The sequence below is a fragment of the Octopus sinensis genome, linkage group LG16 (assembly GCF_006345805.1).
Source record: "Octopus sinensis linkage group LG16, ASM634580v1, whole genome shotgun sequence".
Lineage (NCBI taxonomy): Eukaryota > Metazoa > Mollusca > Cephalopoda > Octopoda > Octopodidae > Octopus > Octopus sinensis.
In genome coordinates this window covers 8,702,320-8,721,148 of record NC_043012.1, presented here as the reverse complement: position 1 = coordinate 8,721,148, position 18,829 = coordinate 8,702,320, and the positions used below count along the sequence as shown (strand labels likewise).

Genomic DNA, 18,829 nt, shown 5'->3' with positions numbered 1-18,829 from the left:
GACATGTCAAGCAGTCCAACCCATGCCAGCATGGAAAACGGACGTGAAATGATGATGACACATACATACAGGCTTCCACATAGTTGCTGTCTACTAAATTCCCTCACAAGATTTTGTTTGAACCAGGGCAATTGTAGAAAACACTTGTACAAGGTGCCAGAGAGTGGGACTGAGCCTGAAACCATGTGGGTGGAAAGTGAACTACTTAACCACAATGCCATCCTGCACCTATATTGGTGAGACTTTTTAAAGAGAACCCCTATGTCACAACATCACATTCCTTACAATCTTAAACAAGATGTCTTGTGTGTGCCCAACTGAAATCATATATAAATGAAAGAACTATTATTATTGGAATGAAGAAGCGAATTGATCACAAGTGTATTATTGGAAGTTAATTCAGAAGGGAATATGTCACCAAAAGGCACTCCAACCAGAACCACCCTATCTATTTCGGAAATCAGAGACTACCTTATCCAAAGTATCCTTAAAAAAAAAAAAAAAAAAGACACGACCTTCATTATGCTCCTTTGTTTAGGAAAAAGTCTTTTAGTGGTTGTTGTTTAGACCCAGGTCATTCCTCACTCAGCAGATCTATGACCAAAGACGTCCCAACCGTGACCCCATCGTCTGTAAGGTATGTAAGAGACTACACTGTTTAATAATGACCTTGTTTTTAAGACAAGTGTGATTTGGCTGATATTTCTAGCAGGTCGGCTACTACACAGGTTCGAGTTCTTTAGTTTGTCGTGCACGATGTGTGTGACAGAAAGATAGAGAAACGAACAGTCAGGCAGAGAGAGGGGGGAGAAGCAGTGGAATTCGAAGAAGTATGTAACAAATGTTTGAAGAAGAATTCAATTAAAAGTAGGCGTTTCTTTGGGTCACACTGTCGGGGAACGAACATAAACAGCGCACAAATATACACAAAGTCAGCAAATGAGTCTTCTTCTAAGTCGCTGGAGCCGCTAGAAATAGGAGCCAAATCTCCCATCCTTCCGTCTTAAGAGGAAATGGTAATCTGGAAAAAATTCAGAGTGGTCATGGCTGGAACGCATTTGATTATATATCTGACCTGGGGCTAAACAATACCACGCGTTAATTAGAACGGAATCAGAGCTAACTAACACACACGTGTGTGTGTGTGTGTTCGTGTAATAGCTCTTCGCAGTTAGGAAAACGGGAAGGCCACTATCCGAAGTACTTGACACATTTTATGACGCAAAATTGGAAAGATACAGTAGGAAGGTGCCGAAATTATAGTATCTGGTCGACAGCTGTTGAAGAGAATGTCACAAATGTTGCCGCTGAGTGTGTATAAGTCGAAAATCACTACATGACGTTGAAATATACTACACTGAAATGATCCTGTAACAACATTAGCTACAAATATTGAACCAATTTAGAACCAGAGAACGGAGAGATTTATTTAAATGTCTCTAGCTTGAGTTAGGATCGAAATGGGATCGATTTTGCTTATCTCTTTCCCTGGAGTAGATAAAATGAGCTGGCAGTGATGTAACACAGTTTTTATACAATATATCTGTCTTTGAGCGAATATAGGAAAGACAGTTAGTTGGAAGCAAGTCAGAACGTAAGCAAATATGAGAAATAAGAGAGAAAAAAGAAAATTTTAATTCAGTCAAATTAATTGTTACTTAACATTATTTTAAGTAGAGGGCGGTGATCGTTATCTGTGACATACATATAAAATGGATTGGGGGAGGGTTAAACAGAAGCCATAGGATTCCATTTCATTGAGGTTTTCGTTATTAAAGTCTCGTTAAGCGTAAGGATTTTAATAACTCCTACGGACGTTACAACTACCATTATAAACTTGAAATAGGCGGCAGGTTTAGTAAGAGAAATCGTGTCTTTCATCCTTGAGGAAAAGCAAGAACACCACAGCATAGCCATGTCTCTCTCTCTCTCTCTATATATATATATATATATGAATAGTTTTATACAAATGTTATATAAAACTATCTTCTTTGAGCTACGAAAACTTCAATCGCATCGTTACTGTTAATAGAGGGTATCTTAATTAGACATTGACATGGCGTGAATGTGAGTGAAAGAGACAGAGAGAGGTGGGAGTGTCGGTTAGTTCGGTGCTTCATAAATTTAAGTTCGACAGAAAAATAAAAAAAAAGAATAAAACAACCACCAGTTGTGTAAGCCACCGGTTAGCCTTGTTAATTGCTTCCCGAGAGTCTAAATAGCAGTAATATTCTCGGATGTATTTCTTGGTCTCCGCCACCGCCACCTCACACTTTGAGCTCCAGAACAACGAATTCTATCGATAAATGAATGATAGCAAATTACTTTCATCTGATAAGTCATAATCTTTTAATAGTTCCCTCGAATGTACGACTGCTTCTTCACCAGTTGTACCATCACGTACATAATTACGTCTGTTCAATGAAGAAATATAGAACATTGCTCATCGAGACACTTCCCAATTCTGTCGGAATGTTATCCAAAGACTAACCGTTTCTATGGCGTAATCCAGCAATTATACAGTTTGTAACGGATTCAACCAAGTCTCTATAATGGTCACTGTGTCCAACAAAGTGTAGACACCTATTTTCGACTTGGAGTAGAGCGTGGTGTTAGGATTAAAGCAATATTTTAGAGCCAGGTGGCATCAATATAGCTTAATGACCACAACATAATTTAAAATGTAATCAACTGTATGTGGATATATTATTTTAAAAATTCAGTCTTATGATTGTTAGATGTTTAGAAGCCTTGAAGAAGCAAAAACTATAAATCCAAGGCCAATGTACACTGAAAGAGTAGCCAACGTAGTCTGTATATCAATTAGTCTTAGAAGAGTATAGATTGTATGAGTATGTATGGATGTAGAGGTTTGTAGACTGTGACATACATTCAAACTTTACATTTCATGATTTTTCTAGTAAGTTACAAAAACTGGTCAAGGTTCACATTACATGTAGATCAATCAAGTTAAAACCCTACATTGTCGCTTCAGATGTCGACACTTCGACGTACCAGTAATACTCCAGGGTCGACTGAGATGACGATACCCACCCACACAAAAACAAAAAAAAAACCTAGGCTTTTATGTCAGGTGAAAGGAAGGGGGTCAGGGGCGAAGTAATTAATAAAATTAGTGAAGTTACATGTTGGTAAAGTGTGCGCTGGATAATATATTAGCGAAACATGAAGAGGGGAGAGACTGTTGCTACATGTTTCGTCCCCGATTTCGATATATCCGACAAAACCATCACATGATAGGTTAACCCACCCACAAATTGTTTACAAAATAGCAAACACCCACCTCCAAAAATTGGAACATAGAAGCCTTTAAATTAATAAAGACACGGATTAAATGGTAAAATGTGTGTTTCACATGAATAAAGAATGTAGTGGTGGTGGTGTGCGTCGGTGTAAAGTCGATTCTAGAAAGAGAAACAAGAGAGAAGACAAGAATTTCACTCACCATTTTGCGACCAGAAGTCGAGTTTGTCCATCAAACCTTGCTCAAAATGGCTGATCTGAACTCACGCGGTAACGAGACTTCATCGTCTGCCACCTTCAAATTTTCGATTGTCAAACTCGTTATATTTTTAATCAAATTCCAAATATATTTCTTTCATTTGAATGAAGAATCCTAAAAATATAGTAGTAATTAAATAACTCATCAGAAATCGATAAACTTTAACCAAACAGGAAGTGAACGAATGACCCACGAGGTAAGAGAAAAGCCGCTGTTTGTATATTTCCTCTTCTCTGCGTAGATGTGTCTATAATCATATATATATATATATACGCATATATATATACATATATATATATAGATATATTGAGCACATAGTGTTACTGATATACACTTGAATATCTTAAGTACAGTTGTTCATCATATATTCTGTTAAAAGGTGAGTAATTAATTCATTTATCAGATTTTATTCAGCAATTTTGAACTATTAACCGAATTTACCGGGATATGGCGTCGATTTCAATTTATATATATATACATACATATATATATATATATATATATATATATAATATATATATATAAGCTTTATATGATCTGCAACGTGTGTGTGCATGTATATCCTAAATTTTGTCCAGAGATCTGCGTATATCTCGTCTATAATTTCATTGTTTTACATAATCCAAGTCTGAAACAGCCATTATTTTATATTTACCGAAAAAGTGCAACTTATTAGTAGAATACGAGGGTCCCGAAATATTGACTTAACGATACAAAGGGACTCGGATTAAAAAGAAAAATGCGAAATTTGCATATTTCGGTATTCTTTAGATTCAAGAATTCACAGAGGATGCTGTTGGCATCCTTGTGTCCCACGAAACAGAAGTGGTAAAATAGTGGGTGGCGGGAGAAGAAATCGGTAAATCTTTAAATAAATAAAACAGGTCTGTTCACATCCTCGATTGTAATACGTGTAATACAAGGGGGAACACCGATATTCTTATGACATTTTAGTCAACCCTGGGACCCCGTATTGAGACAGTTGATACACGAGCACATGTACGTGTGCGTTTAAGGAAATTTTAAGTTAACAACGGAACATTTACTAATGAGATAATTCGGCATTCTTTCGATGTTTCTTTACTGAAAGTTGAGTCAAAATTTGTAAAGTTCCCGTCAACTATCTCGCTTTAGGATTACAAAGTGAAAGTGACGTATTTATTCGGCAATAGAAGTAAATTAGTTTATAAAGTTAGAATGATTTTTCCCCCTACTAATACCAAAGTATTGTTTTCATTTAGGCACAAGCCTAGTAATTTCGGATGAAGTGGAGGTAACTTGATTAAATCGATTTTAGTACTTGATTGGCACTTTAAAGCAAAAAGATCGCGATATATATGTGTGTGTAGATACACACTTTTGGCGGGTCAAGCATCGCACACAACCACCAGAGTTTCAATACAATAAAGTTATATTGAAACTCAGGTGAGATAATTAGGTTTTTATAATTTCAAACCTGTAACATTCTCTTTCTGGGAAAATATTTTTCCAATAAACATTGAACTCCAGACCCCAAATTAAGTAGTTCACTCGGGCATCTTCCTTGTTATTGCTCTTTTGTTTGACTTTAAGATTGGTGTCTAAAGGATTTGAACTCCAGACCCAATATTGAATAGTCCACTCATCCATTATCATAGTTATTGCTCTTTAGTTTATAGTTCTCCAAGTTTTGATAGAAGAGTTTAAGATTGTTTATGGAAACTGAAATGACTTAGTCCTTATAGAATAATCTGGAAGACTTAGAGATGAAATCCCAGGTGTGGAAGCGGAACCAAAAATTGAGAGTCCTCTGAATAAACTTGGCAAAGATTTAGATTTAAAAAGTAGGAAAGAAGAGAGACCTCTACTGCCATCATGAAAATGGCATGCTCAGTTTAAAAAAAAGAAGTCGGTAGAAATTCCATATAGTATTCTCAATGCAATCTGTGGATGTAAAGAGGTTAGGGAATCAAAAATGGACTGGCAGTGAATAAATACTTAAGTTGTGGCAGATGAATAGATGGAGTCTGGCAATCAGAACCCTAATAAACTAAATTCCTTGCTATGTTCAAAAAACTCCATAGAAGTATTTAGTAGCTTGTGTTACCCAGGCAACCTAATCAAACAGTGGAGGTTTTTCTGAAATCATAGTAAACTGGATTAAGAATTGGGTGAAGAAAGTTTAGGGAGATTTTTGCTCTGTTGACCGCAAGGTAGATTGTACATTATTTGTCTATAAACTATGTTACTACATAGCAGTGAGATGCTGGCATACTAATACTAAGGAGGCTTGAGGATTGGAGAGAAATGAACCTAGCTGAGGGAAAAATTGGTAATAGAGGAATCAGCTGTAGCATGCAAGGAAGATACAACTGTGTTGGTATGGACATATAATGCCTATAGACAACAGATGGGTAAAAAGTGTTGGGAGATCTGAGTTGAAGGAAACTGGGGGAGAAACAAAATAAAACCAAGAAATGGACAGAATTGGTGTCAGTTCAAATTTGTTGAATTTCACAATGGCAATGACAAAGGAATACAGCAAATGTTAAGATATTTATTGTGTGGTAAAAGACCCATTCAACACATACATAATTTTAATAAAAAATATCTGATACACATTTGATTTCCTATACTTGTATGTGTGTCTAAAGACACTTAAATATACTTGTATGTGTGTCTAAAGACACTTAAATATATCACAGAATCACAGTAATGCATCTACTTTGTTGGTATCGTTTAATGTTCGCTTTCCATGCTGGCATAGGTTCGATGGTTTGACTGAGGACTGTCAAGCCAGGAGGCTGGACCAAGCTCCAATCTGATCTGGCAGAGGTTTCTACAGCTGGATACCCTTCCTAATGCCAACCACTCCGAGAGTGTAGTGGGTGCTTTTTTACGTACCACCGGCATGGGGGCCAGTCAGGTGGCACTGGCATCGACCACATACGAATGGTGCTTTTTACGTGATATTTCAAAAAATTGGTGGTCTTACATATCCACTAAATTATTGGATAAAGACAGGTGTACTTTGGGAAGGTGGCTGTATATAAATATAAAATTTTCATGCCATTTTGCACTTTCCTGCATGGTGTTTACACCTTGTTCTTCCTTTCCAAGACATCTCAAACATGATCTGAGCTACTTGAAGTCAGATCTTGCTTGAACAAGATATTTTAGGACATATGCAGTCGAAGAAAAACCTATATTGAATGGAGGGGGGGGGCTCAAGGTGTAGCTGTGTCTTCATTGTTAAAGTGGTTTGCTTCGTGTATTTGGGTGAAACATATGGGAAAAAAAAAAGAGATCTTACTCATGAGCTTATACCAAAATCTAAATCTATTCACATCATGGATTATATATGGATCTTGGGTTTTCAAAATCTGCTGCTAACCTTTTTGATTCCAACCCACCGGTGAGTGCTATTGAGGCTTAAAATTATTTCAATTAACGCCTGCCATAAAATTTTCATGATAAAATATGTTCTCAAGACCAGCTCAGTAATGACAAAATTATTTTACCAAATTCTTCATTGGTACAAAATTAGCTGAAACTAAGGCAATATATTTCAATAGAAATATGGTAATGGATTTATTAAGCGAAAAGTTTTGTCATGTGTTTAACCCTTTTCTTACCATATTTCTGTTGAGATGCTCTGTGTTTCTTTCAATTACTTCAAATATAACAAAGAATTTAGTAAAATAACTTGGTTATCATTAAGCTAATGTTAGGAACATAAATTGTAACTAAGGTTTGGTGGAAGATTTTAATTCAAAACTTATGAAAACAAGACATTTGTACTTAGAGCCAGAGGCGGTTTCAGCCGGGTTGGTAACGAAAGGGTTAATGTATTTTTTATAGCTAGTTTGGCTTTCATACTGGTAAGAAGGGATAAACATTCCTCTGATTCATCCAATAATGCAGTATTGCCTGATGAAATGAATCAGTGATGATCAGTTGGATGCCTGCGGTTAATATGAGCTATACTGTACTAATCCCAAGGATACCGACTCTGATGTTAAAATCATGTGATTTGTGGAAACACGCATAGCGATGTATTAAATATTTATAAATTCCATCCTAGAAGTATTGTTATTATTATATATTTTTTATATATGCAAACAAGACAGACAACTTATAAATTTTTCGGTCATTTACATTTCTCTTAATATATATTCAACAAAAGCAGCAAGCTGGCTGTACCGTTAGCATGCCAAACAAAATGCTTATTGGCATTTTGTCCATCTTTACATTCTGAGTTCAAATTCTGCCAAGGTCAACTTTACCTTTCCTTTCGAGCTCAATAAAATAAGTAATCGTTGAGCACTATGGTTGATGTAATTAGCTTCCCCCCCGTCTCTTGGAATTGCTGGCCTTGTACCAAAATTTGAAATCAATATTATATATTCTACAGTCAACAACAACAATCCCTACTTCTTGAAATTCTCTAGTAATTCTACTAATATTTCTTAAATTTCTTTTCCAGTCATTTTCAACCACTATGGACATCAGACCAAACCACACAATTTATATTAACAATTTGAATGAAAGCATTAAGAAAGATGGTAAGTTGACTAGCTTTGCTTTGAAATTTAGTGAAGTATCATTCAGATGGTAACAGATTAACAAGGACCTAAAGACAAACTAGATTTCTTTTACAGGTCCAATAATTTGGGTGGTGATTAGAGGTTCCCATTATGTAATAACATTCCAGAATATGGATTGCTACAACTCTTGAAGTGTATTTAATGTAATAACCTGGAATTTTTGGTTTCATAAATTCATTTGGAGCCCCATCACATCTTCACATATCTCCTCTACTGCAAGACTTTTATTTCTGTCCATCTTCATACTATTAACCTCATCGCCTGGCACAAAGCCGTCTCCTTCAATACTGCTACCCCATAGTCAAGGAGTTTTGCAAGTTACTTGGTGATGTCACTGCTACTGATGCCATGCAAAATGCATTCAGTACACTGTAAAGTGGTTGGCATTATGAAGAACGTCCAACTGTAGAAAGTATGCTAAAACAGGCAGTAGAGATTGGTGCAAGTTTTCTCACTTCCTGTCTCGCTGCCCAACCCATGCCATGATGGAAGGGGAGACATTGGATAATAATGATTCTACATTGTGTTGCTTTAACATTTCTTTTATTGTCGTGCTAAGCATTGGTCATGTTTGTTAACCTTAATTTACTTCTGCTAACTCTTGACCTATCTATCTGTCCATTCAGTCGAAGTTGACTCTTGGTTACTCATTGGATCAGTGTTCTCCAGCCAGTTCTATCCCGGGTTGCTTCTTTCAGATTGGTATGGCCATTTCCGTGTCACTCTTGATGGTGTCAAGCCAGCGGGTTCTTGGTTGGTCTCTTCCTCTCTTACCACTGACCATTCCGAGCATGATGTCCTTCTCCAGGGATTTTTGTCCGCACAATATGACCAAAGTATGCCAATCTATGCTTGGTGATCCTAGCTTCTAGCGACAGTTTTGGCTTGATCTGGGTAAGAACTTCTCCATTGGTGAGCCTCGCTGTCCATGGAATCCGTAAAAGTCTTCTCCAACACCAAAGCTCGAATGCATTAATTCTCTTCTGGTCAGCTTTTGACCTACATCCAATCTTTTCTATTCTCCAATATATTCTAATCCTGTGTATATTTCTATAATTCTCTGTGATTATACTGTTTCTTTTTTTCCAGAACTAAAGAAATCTTTATATGCAATTTTCTCACAATTCGGCCAAATTCTTGACATTGTTGCCTTAAAAACTTTGAAATGTCGAGGGCAAGCTTTTGTAATTTTTAAAGACATCAACAGTGCCACAAATGCTCTCCGGTCAATGCAAGGTTTCCCGTTCTATGACAAACCAATGGTAAGATCAACATTTCATGTTTCCTTAATGTGTGTTTGTGTATTTCCTACATGTGGCTAGATTTTATCAATTCTTAATCGTCATTAATGCCTGGTTCTTTAAGCTTGCATGGGTCAGGCAGAATTTGTTGAGGTAAATTTTATGCAGCCTGATGCCCTTCCTGTTACCAATCCTCACCTGTTTCTAAGCAAAGTAATATATCACCATAGAGGACAGTATATGAACGACATGGCTCATATGACAGTGATACTCATTTGCAATCATCATAGAATGTCAGCCCAAGGGGTACACACATACGACAGCCTCTTTCAGTTGCTATCTGCCAAATCTATACAACAAGGCCTAGGTCAGCCTGGGACTCTTGTAGAAGACATCTAAGGTACCATGCATTAGGATTGAACCCATGACCACTTATGTTTTGAAAACAATCTTTTCAACCACACAGCCATGTCTGTACTTTCACTATATACATATAAACAAGGCAGTGAGCTAGCAGAATTGTTAACATGTCAGACGAAATACTCGGCAGCATTTCATTCATCTTTATGTTCTGAGTTCAATTTCCACCGATGTCGACTTTGCCTTTCGCCCTTTAGAGGTTGATATAATCAGTTTATGCCCCTCCCTTGAAATTTCTGGCCCTGTGCCAAATTTTGAAATCACTATACACATATAGAATTACACTGTCTGGTCAAAATCTTTGTTTTGCCCTTCTTTATGAAATCGTTAATATACAGGATTTGTCCTCTTTTTTAACTCTTTTGATACCAAAAGAACCTGATGATACTCCAACTTCTGAGATTAAAAAAAAATCTTCCTATTTAAAAGGATCTGAATGAAAACCATTCCATCAAAATTCTATGATCATTTATTTTCCAACTACCAGCTTAAGAATGATAAAGTTATTTCACTAAATTCTCTTTTCTAAATTAATTGAAATAAAGAGGCTAAGGATCCTATTATGTAGCTTTAGTTTTGTCCTTTCAAAGTGGAATGTATCCTTGATTTTGTATTTTTACTACACACTCGGAGTGGTTGGTGTTAGGAAGGGCATCCAGCTGTAGAAACTCTGCCAGATTAGATTGGGGTCTGGTGCAGCCATCTGGTTCACCAGACCTCAGTCAAATCATCCAACCCATGCTAGCATGGAAAGCGGATGTTAAATGATGATCATTTGAAAAATAATAATAAATTGCTAATGTGTTTTTTTTTCCATTTGTTTTACCAGAGAATACAATATTCCAAGAAAGATTCTGATATCATTGCTAAGATGAAAGGTACCTATATGGAAAGACCAAAGAAGAAAAAAGATGATGAGCCAGAAAATAAGAAACGCAAGAAGGGAGCTTCCCAACAGGCTGTTGCCGCTGCTGCTAAGTGAGTCAGGGTTATTCATATATATACTCTTTTACTTGTTTCAGTCATTTCACTGTGGCCATGCTGGAGCACCGCCTTTAGTTGAACAAATCGACCCTAGGACTTATTCTTTGTAAGCCCAGTACTTATTCTATCGGTCTCTTTTGCCGAACCGCTAAGTTATGGGGACATAAACACACCAGCATCGGTTGTCAATCGATATTGGGGAGACAAACATATGCACACACACACACATATACATATATATATATATATGTATATATATGACGAGCTTCTTCCAGTTTCCGTCTACCAAATCCACTCACAAGGCTTTGGTCGGCCTGAGGCTATAGTAGAAGACACTTGCCCAAGGTGCCACGCAGTGAGACTGAACTCGGGACCATGTGGTTAGTAAGCAAGCTACAACCACGTAGCCACTCCTGTTACACTTCATATTATATCTTATCTTACAGCGTCAAAGATGGCTGGCCTCTCTCTCCAGGGATAACAAATACTTCCAGCTGTAAGCAATTGTTGAGTCTGTATAAAGACCCAAATGCATCACAGTTGTGTGGTTAAGAATTTTGCTTCCCAGCCACTTGATCCTTGGTTCAATTTTATTGTGCAGTTCCAGTTTTTTTTTTTTTCTGTTACTGCTGTTATAACCCACAATATAGACCAAGTAATAAACTAACAAGGGAACCTCTTTATGGATGCTTGATCTGCTAAATGTAGCAATCAATTCTGCTTCTGATCACACTACAGTTTGGTTAAGAATTTTGCTCTACAACCACATGGTCCCACGTTCAATTCCATTGTGCAGTCTGTTTTTTTCTTTTTTTCTTTACTGCTGTTATAGCTCACAGTATAGACCAAGTAATAACACAACAAAGGAACCTCTTAATAGTTCCTTGATCTACTAAAAGTAGCAATCAATTTTGCTTCTAATCACACCTTGCAGTTTTAAAGAAAAAGGACATGGGATTGTCATGGGTGGAACGCCTTTGATTAAAAGCGCCTGCTGAGTTAAGATTGACTTGAGGCTGAACAAAAATTGAAGTAAATTTGTCAAATGTTATGTCCTTTTTTCTTTTTTTTAATTGATCTGATATTGTAAATTATGTTTATGTTCCAGGGCCCAGGCAGCTGGTGTAGTACCACCTCCCATCCAACCTATTTCAGCAATGGCTGGTCAACCGGTTCCTCAACAACCTGTACTACAACAATTACAGCAGCCAGTTGTTCAAAGTAAGTGATTGTTTGTCATTCATGCTGTATAATCATCATCATCATCATCGTTATCAATACTTGAAACTCAGTGTCTTCATCCAAATGTTGTTGTGCTTCCTTGAATAAGGAAGTGTTCCTGTGGTCATAGCTTTTATTTTTTTCTCAAACTTCCATCTCGTTATTTTCCCCCATTTTTATGACCTATACTCTTTCAAGTCTAAAGTAAATTCATTCCTTTCGTCTTAATTTCTCCTTCTTCATATTCCCTTACACTGAGTGGCTCCTTGCCTTGTTTGGAACTTTCAATTAAAACACAATAAAAGTACCATTGGCCGAGTAATGGCTGTTAACCAGTGCTGGCAGGAGTAGACATCACTTTGTGGTTAAGAAGCTTGCTTCCTAACCATTTGGTTTTGGACTCAGTCTCATTTCGTAACACCTTAGGCAAATGTCTTCAAAGCCTGTTGTGTGTGTGTTTGTATTCATGTCTCAACACCCTGTGATGGTTGTAAATGCGTATCCCCATCATACAAGTGATGTCGTTTGCTTCCAGTCTTCCATGTAAAGCATGTCTGGTCATGGGGAAATATTACCTTCCATGGAAACCAGTGAGTGTTGGTAACAAGAAGAGCACCCGGCCATTAAAAAACTGCCTCAATGAATTCACCCTGACCCATGCAAACATGACAAAATAGACGGAAGGGTTACATAATATTTCTAATGAGATTTTGCTTCTAACATCTAAGATAGGATGGGGTTCCCCCTGCACTGATTGAGCTTCAGTACAGGCTCCACTTGTTTTTTTTACATTGGTATGACTTAAGATATTACTCCAGTCTGATATAGGAGGCCCATCACCATTGGAAGTTTCTCAAAAGTAGTTTAAAAAAAAAGGAGATCATGAATCTGTAAGACAGTTCCTAATCGGTTGATCCATTATTTATTTGTGATATAAGCAAATAGAAAAAATTGATTTAAACAATGTGAAGGCAATGGCTTAGTAGTTAGGGTGTTGGACTCCTGATTGTAAGATTGTGGTTTCAGTTCCTGGACTGGGCATTGTGTTGTGTTTTTGGGCAAAACACTTCATTCCTTGTTGCTCCATTCCATGCAGCTGGTAAAATCAAGTAGTCCTGTGATAGACCGGCGTCCTGTCCAGAGAGGAATGTATACACCAGAAAAACCAGGAAACTGTCCCTATGCTCCTTACAGAGTAGTGTGGACTACCCAATATATTTCAACAGAAATCTGATAAATGGTCATGGCTGGAGCATCTTTGATCATGTCTGCTCATTCATAGTTTTAAGTTCAAGCCAAACAGCCACAACTTAGTCAGATGGAAGTAAATAGAATATTTCAGTAGTTTCTAGAAGGAACACCCCCCCCCCCTCCATTATTGTTTGCTGGGCATTGTCACTGTATTTATCTTTATCTCTAAAAAATTCCAATGTATTTCTTTACTGCCCTCAAGGGGCTACACACAGAGGGGACAAACGGATTAAGTCGATTACATCGACCCCAGTATGTAACTGGTACTTAATTTATCGACCTCGAAAGGATGAAAGGCAAAGTCGACCTTGGCAGAATTTGAACTCAGAACGTAGCAGTAAACGAAATACCTATTTCTTTACTACCTACAAAGGGCTAAACGAAGAGGGGACAAACAAGGACAGGCAAATGGATTAAGTCGATTACATCGACCCCAGTGCGTAACTGGTACTTAATTTATCGACCTCGAAAGGATGAAAGGCAAAGTCGACCATGACAGAATTTGAACTCAGAACATAGCGGTAGACGAAATACCGCTAAGCATTTCTGCCAGCTCGCCGCCTAAAAATTTCCATGTAGCTGTGTTTAGTAACTAATTCAACCCATTTTCTATTGCAGATTCTACAAATCTGGCAGCACCAAATACCATTCCAGAACAGCCTCCTAACCAAATTCTGTTCTTAACCAACCTTCCCGAGGAAACCACCGAAATGATGTTGTCGATGTTGTTCAATCAGTAAGTCTTAGTTTCACATTGGAAGCATTTGACTCATGCACTTATGACAAGAGGTCACCAGATTGGATAATGGGACAGGCAGTTAAGTTAATTAGTTGTTCATGTCCTGTTATTGCTGTGGAAATGGCACTTAACTGTCAACAGTCCAGTCCACTTAGCTGTAGGCGGGTACCAGCGCTGTGTAACTCTGTACTGTGTTTATGACTAATGTCATCAACCCAATGAGCCTTACTGTAAGTACCACAGTATGGTATACTTTACAATACTGTGTCAATGACCAAGATTGATGCAGCTAGGTGCACAGTCCAGAGTCCACCTGGCTGTCAATAGTTACCACAGTCTGGTGTAGCTCACTGCACTGTATGTATGACCAAGACACTTAACTGTTGACAGCTCAGTCTATGTTGCTGTAAGTAGGTACCACTGTGGCATCATTGTGAAATTAGCAAGTGTTTTGTGGCTTACAAAACCATGCTTTTTTAAAAAAAAATTTTTTTTTTTTACTGAGGGTAATCTATCAAAATATACCATAGCTATGTTATCTAGTGATTTTTTTTAATGGGTTTTTTCCTTTCTTCTTTTAGATTTCCTGGTTTCAAAGAGGTTCGTTTGGTGCCTGGTCGACATGATATTGCGTTTGTTGAATTTGAAAATGAAATGCAAGCTGGTGCTGCAAAGGATGCACTTCAAGGCTTCAAGATTACACCAAACAATGCAATGAAAATCACATTTGCTAAGAAGTAAGACAAGGAAGGAGACAAGTAAAAATATGATGAAAGAGATTTGGTGCATTTCAGTAAAACTTACAAAATAAACCATCAAATTCGGCACAACTTTGCTACCAGATGGAATGGTAAGCAGCATTAATGCCATCGTCATTGCACCATCCGACGGTGGATTCTCATTTTACATTCTTCATTTTGGTGGGTGGTGGGGGTGAAGCTAATTCACAATATTCTTACCAAAACTCATTGACAGATTTCTTCCTTTCAGTTTCATAGTTTTTGTTTGTTCGTTTTTTCCAACTGAGATATTTGTTTATTTTTCTTTTATATTGAAATATAAATAAGAGAATGACAATAAAATGACAAATTCTCTCTTAAAAACACTGGGAAAATTTTGTTTCTATTTAATGTGATCTTGTTTGTTTTTATAATTATCAATTTTCTTAATGAGCATGATGTAGCCAGTAGTATATATTGGGGGTACCAGAAATCTGCTGAAGTCCCGCCAAAGATTTGGTCTTTCTCAGTAATATAACAAAAGAGGGGACCTATTGACTGAATAAATCCTTGCATTGAATGCTAATTGAATCATTCAATGTTCTCCTTCCATGCTGGCATGGTTGGACAGTTTGATGAGAGCTCGCAAGCCAGTAGACTGTGTAGTGCTGTACTGTCTGTTTTGGCATGGTTTCTGTGGCTGGATGCTCTCCCTAATGCTAACCATTCTACAGAGTGTACTGGGTGCATTTTCATATAGCACCAGTGAGACCAAGTAATTTGCAAGACATGACTCCTTAGCTAAGTAAGGGTTCTAGTATTGAAGGAGGTGACTTTGTGCAAAGTGGTGAGTATGATTAGAGGGACAGAAACAGGTGTCTTGTTGTAGGAGTCTACCCTCAAGTTGCAGGGAGGTGTATAAAAGTGAAGGATAAGGTGAGCGAGAGAAAGGAAAGTGGGAGGTGGTGGGGAAGAGGTGTGCAGAGAGTAAACACAGGTGGTGGGAAGGGGTGTTAGGAACATAGATTGTGGGAGCGGAAGAGACTTTTCAGGGATGGATTATGTGCAGGTAAGTTGAGGGGAATGCAGTGAATGGTGAACATGGGTGGAGTAAGCGGGTGTTAGGAAGATGAGTTGGGGATAGATTGTGTACAGGTGCACAGACATACCTTTAGGGCCTCAATTTTACTTGGATGGGTTTTCTCAAGCACAACAAATCCCAATTGTCTCAGTCCTTTGTCATCTCCTCTGTGAGGCTCAAAATTTAGAGGTCATTTTTCACCACTTGCAATCATTGCTTTGTTATGCAGCTGTTGTCATCATTATGCATTATTTACATGACCATACAAACACAGTCTTCTTTCTCGCACACTACATCTGATGCCTCTCATACCCTGTTTTTCTCTCAACTCACACTTTGTTGTTAAAAATGCACACTGACATTGTACATCCAGTGGGGAGCATCCTAGCTTCATTTCTTTGAAGCATGTTTTCTGCAGTCACAACTCGTGTTTCGCTGCCTTGTAGCGTAACTGTCAGCATATAGCCATCATACAGTCTGTATTTCACTGTGAGAAGAAGCCTTTTGTTGCTCACAAAGCTTATTGATTCTAGGCTTTACTTCCACACCTTAAATTTCTTCTCTAATTACCCACCGCCAAGGAAGGCGGTTATATTTTCATTGGCCTTGGTTTGTCCATCTTTGTACAAAATAACTCAAAAATTTGTGAATGGTATTTGATAAAACTTGCAGGAAAAGTTGGTAGTGACACAAGGAACAGATGATGAAAATTTGGTAGTGATCTGGGAATTTTTATGGATTCTTGAAGGATTTTTCATTTGCTGTATTTACTTTACAATGTTACATTCTTTGATTATCTCCCTTGAAAACATGTTCATCGTTTCCACATAACCTATGGTGGCGTTGCTGTTTAGAGGCAGTGTTGATGATGATGATGGTTGAGATAAGTATGGGAGGAGGATAAAATAGCATCAGTAGTTATAATGGCGACAGGAGCAGTATGATGGTGGTAATAGTGGTGTTGATGATAGTGTTAGTTGTGTGATGGTGGCATTGCAGTGGTTATACTGGTTGTGGTGGTGAAAGTGACTGTCAAGGTAACCGTCGTGATAATATTGATGGCAGTGTATGTGGTTGAAGTGGAAGCAATGACAATGCTGATGATGATGTTGGTGGTTGTGAACTGCTTCAGATGATTCCTGTTTTTAAAGGGTTTTTTTTTTTACCCCCCGCCAAGGAGGTTATGTTTTTGCTGGCATCGGTTTGGGAAATTGGGCAATTTTCAGCATGCATGTAAACTGGTGGAAATGAGCTGCTTTGTGGAGGTCTGCACTCTCCAAGTGCTTTTCCAGTTCTACTATAGATTCATCTATAAGAACAAGGTCATCAGTATAGAGGAGCTCCCACAGGCAACCCTTCTTAAACTCCCCTGTCATGGGTTGGAGAACTATGGTAAATAAAAGGGGACTAAGAGCCAAGCCCTGGTGAACTCCTACCTTCACACTAAATTCAATGCTATATTCATTGCTGACTTTCATCCTGCTGATAGCACTCCTTTCTGTTGCCACAACAATAAACTGTACATACGAGATGGTATTAAAAAGTTTCTGAACTACTTAAGTAGCACACCAACAGGTGACAGCACACGGTTGCATGCACAGTGAGAGCTACCAGTGACCTTCATGAGGAAGTCTACCGAGTGGCATTGCTGTGTTTACTTTGCAAGTTGTGAAATTTGTGTCTTTGCGATCATGTGTATGCTGTAGTGTAGTCTGAGATTTTGTCATGGACATCCCATCAAAGTCTATCAAGATCTCTTGTTGGTGTGCTGCTGATGACCCGTCCTTCATGCCAAGGATTATTACCGGTGATGAGAGTTGGGTCTATGGGTGTGACCATGTGATGAAGCAGCAGTCATTGCAATGTAAGAGGCCTTCATCTCCACTACCGAAGAAGGCATGACAGGGCCGCACTTCAATCAAGAGCATGCTCGTCGTTTTTTTTCGACATCCACAGTCCATTGAGAATTTTCCACCTCCCCCCCGCCAGATCGTCAATTGAGTTTTGCATTCTTTGCAATGACAATGGGCCCTTTCATTGAGCTCTCCTCACTCATGGGTTTCTCGCCAAAACCAACATGGCATCACTTCCACACCGAGCCCATTCGCCAGATTTAGCACCTGCAGACTTCCACCTCTTCCCCAAGATGAAACGGCAGCTCAATGGTTGTCAAGATCCAGAGCGAATTGCAGACGGTCTTTGATTTGCTTGTGGAAAATGCTTTCCAGACCAGATTCCAAAAGTGGCAGGAATGCTGGAACCAGTGTATCACTGCACAAGGTGACTATTTTGAAGGAGATAGTATTAAACCTGAGGTAAATAAGTTTATTTTTTTATTAAACATTACTAGTCCAGGAACTTTTTGATATCGTCTCATATGATATCTATTTATAAGGAAGTAGGCTGGGTCAGTGAGACTTCAGTGTTTTACTAATGAAACAAATACAATATAATACAGTATAGTGTGAGGTATTTGTGCTATTTCTAAAAAGTGTTGGTTGGTAAATGGAGGGGCATCTATGGTACATAATTAATTAAAATTTGTAATGCAGGGATTAGGGTCCATTGAATGAATCCCAACATAATACAAGTACTTATTTTCGTAACCTGCGGAGAGTATAAATCCTTTCATGGGTTGGACTTGGGACTCTAAAATAGTGAACTAGACATTTAGTCCAGCTCAGTTATGTCAATTGTACAGATTGTTACTGCTTCAAAGAGCAAGGACTTACAGCTAAGTGAACTGGGCCGATTGAAAGTTAAGTAGTGTAGCTAAAACAGCATCATGCATGGATGTTTGTATGGTTATGATGTTTTGTTTCCCAACCATAGGTTTCAGGTTTAGTCTCCCTGCATGGCACCTTGTCTATTTTCCTATAGACCTGAACAGAAGCTTTGTGAGTGGGTTTGGCTGGTAGAAACAGAAAGAAGCCCCCCCCCCAGATGTGTGTGTGTGTTTGAGTCTCCTTGTTTTGTCATTGCATATTAGTTGTAAATGAGTATCCCTTCATGAGAAATGATGTTGTTCATTTCCAATATTCAGTAGAGACATACCTGGCCATGG

At 38.2% G+C, this 18,829-nt stretch overlaps 2 protein-coding genes across 2 annotated transcripts in view; one reads left to right on the top strand and one right to left on the bottom strand.

Annotated features, from left to right (window-relative positions):
* Positions 1-3,526, bottom strand: part of LOC115220339 (vacuolar protein sorting-associated protein 26B-like) — a 28,856-nt gene extending 25,330 nt beyond the window's left edge. Inside the window, exon 1 of the mRNA XM_029790443.2 lies at positions 3,467-3,526. Coding sequence (XP_029646303.1) covers positions 3,467-3,469 — 3 coding nt within the window. The 5' untranslated portion in view covers positions 3,470-3,526. The remainder of the gene's footprint in view (positions 1-3,466) is intronic.
* A 206-nt stretch (positions 3,527-3,732) lies between these two features.
* LOC115220340 (U1 small nuclear ribonucleoprotein A) lies at positions 3,733-15,070 on the top strand. Its single transcript, XM_029790444.2, has 7 exons — positions 3,733-3,902; positions 7,989-8,067; positions 9,199-9,371; positions 10,600-10,748; positions 11,863-11,975; positions 13,845-13,962; positions 14,547-15,070. Exons 2-7 carry the CDS (start codon positions 8,004-8,006, stop codon positions 14,704-14,706), a joined length of 777 nt encoding a protein of 258 aa, XP_029646304.1. The 5' UTR covers positions 3,733-3,902; positions 7,989-8,003; the 3' UTR covers positions 14,707-15,070.
* The last annotated feature ends 3,759 nt before the right edge of the window (positions 15,071-18,829 follow it).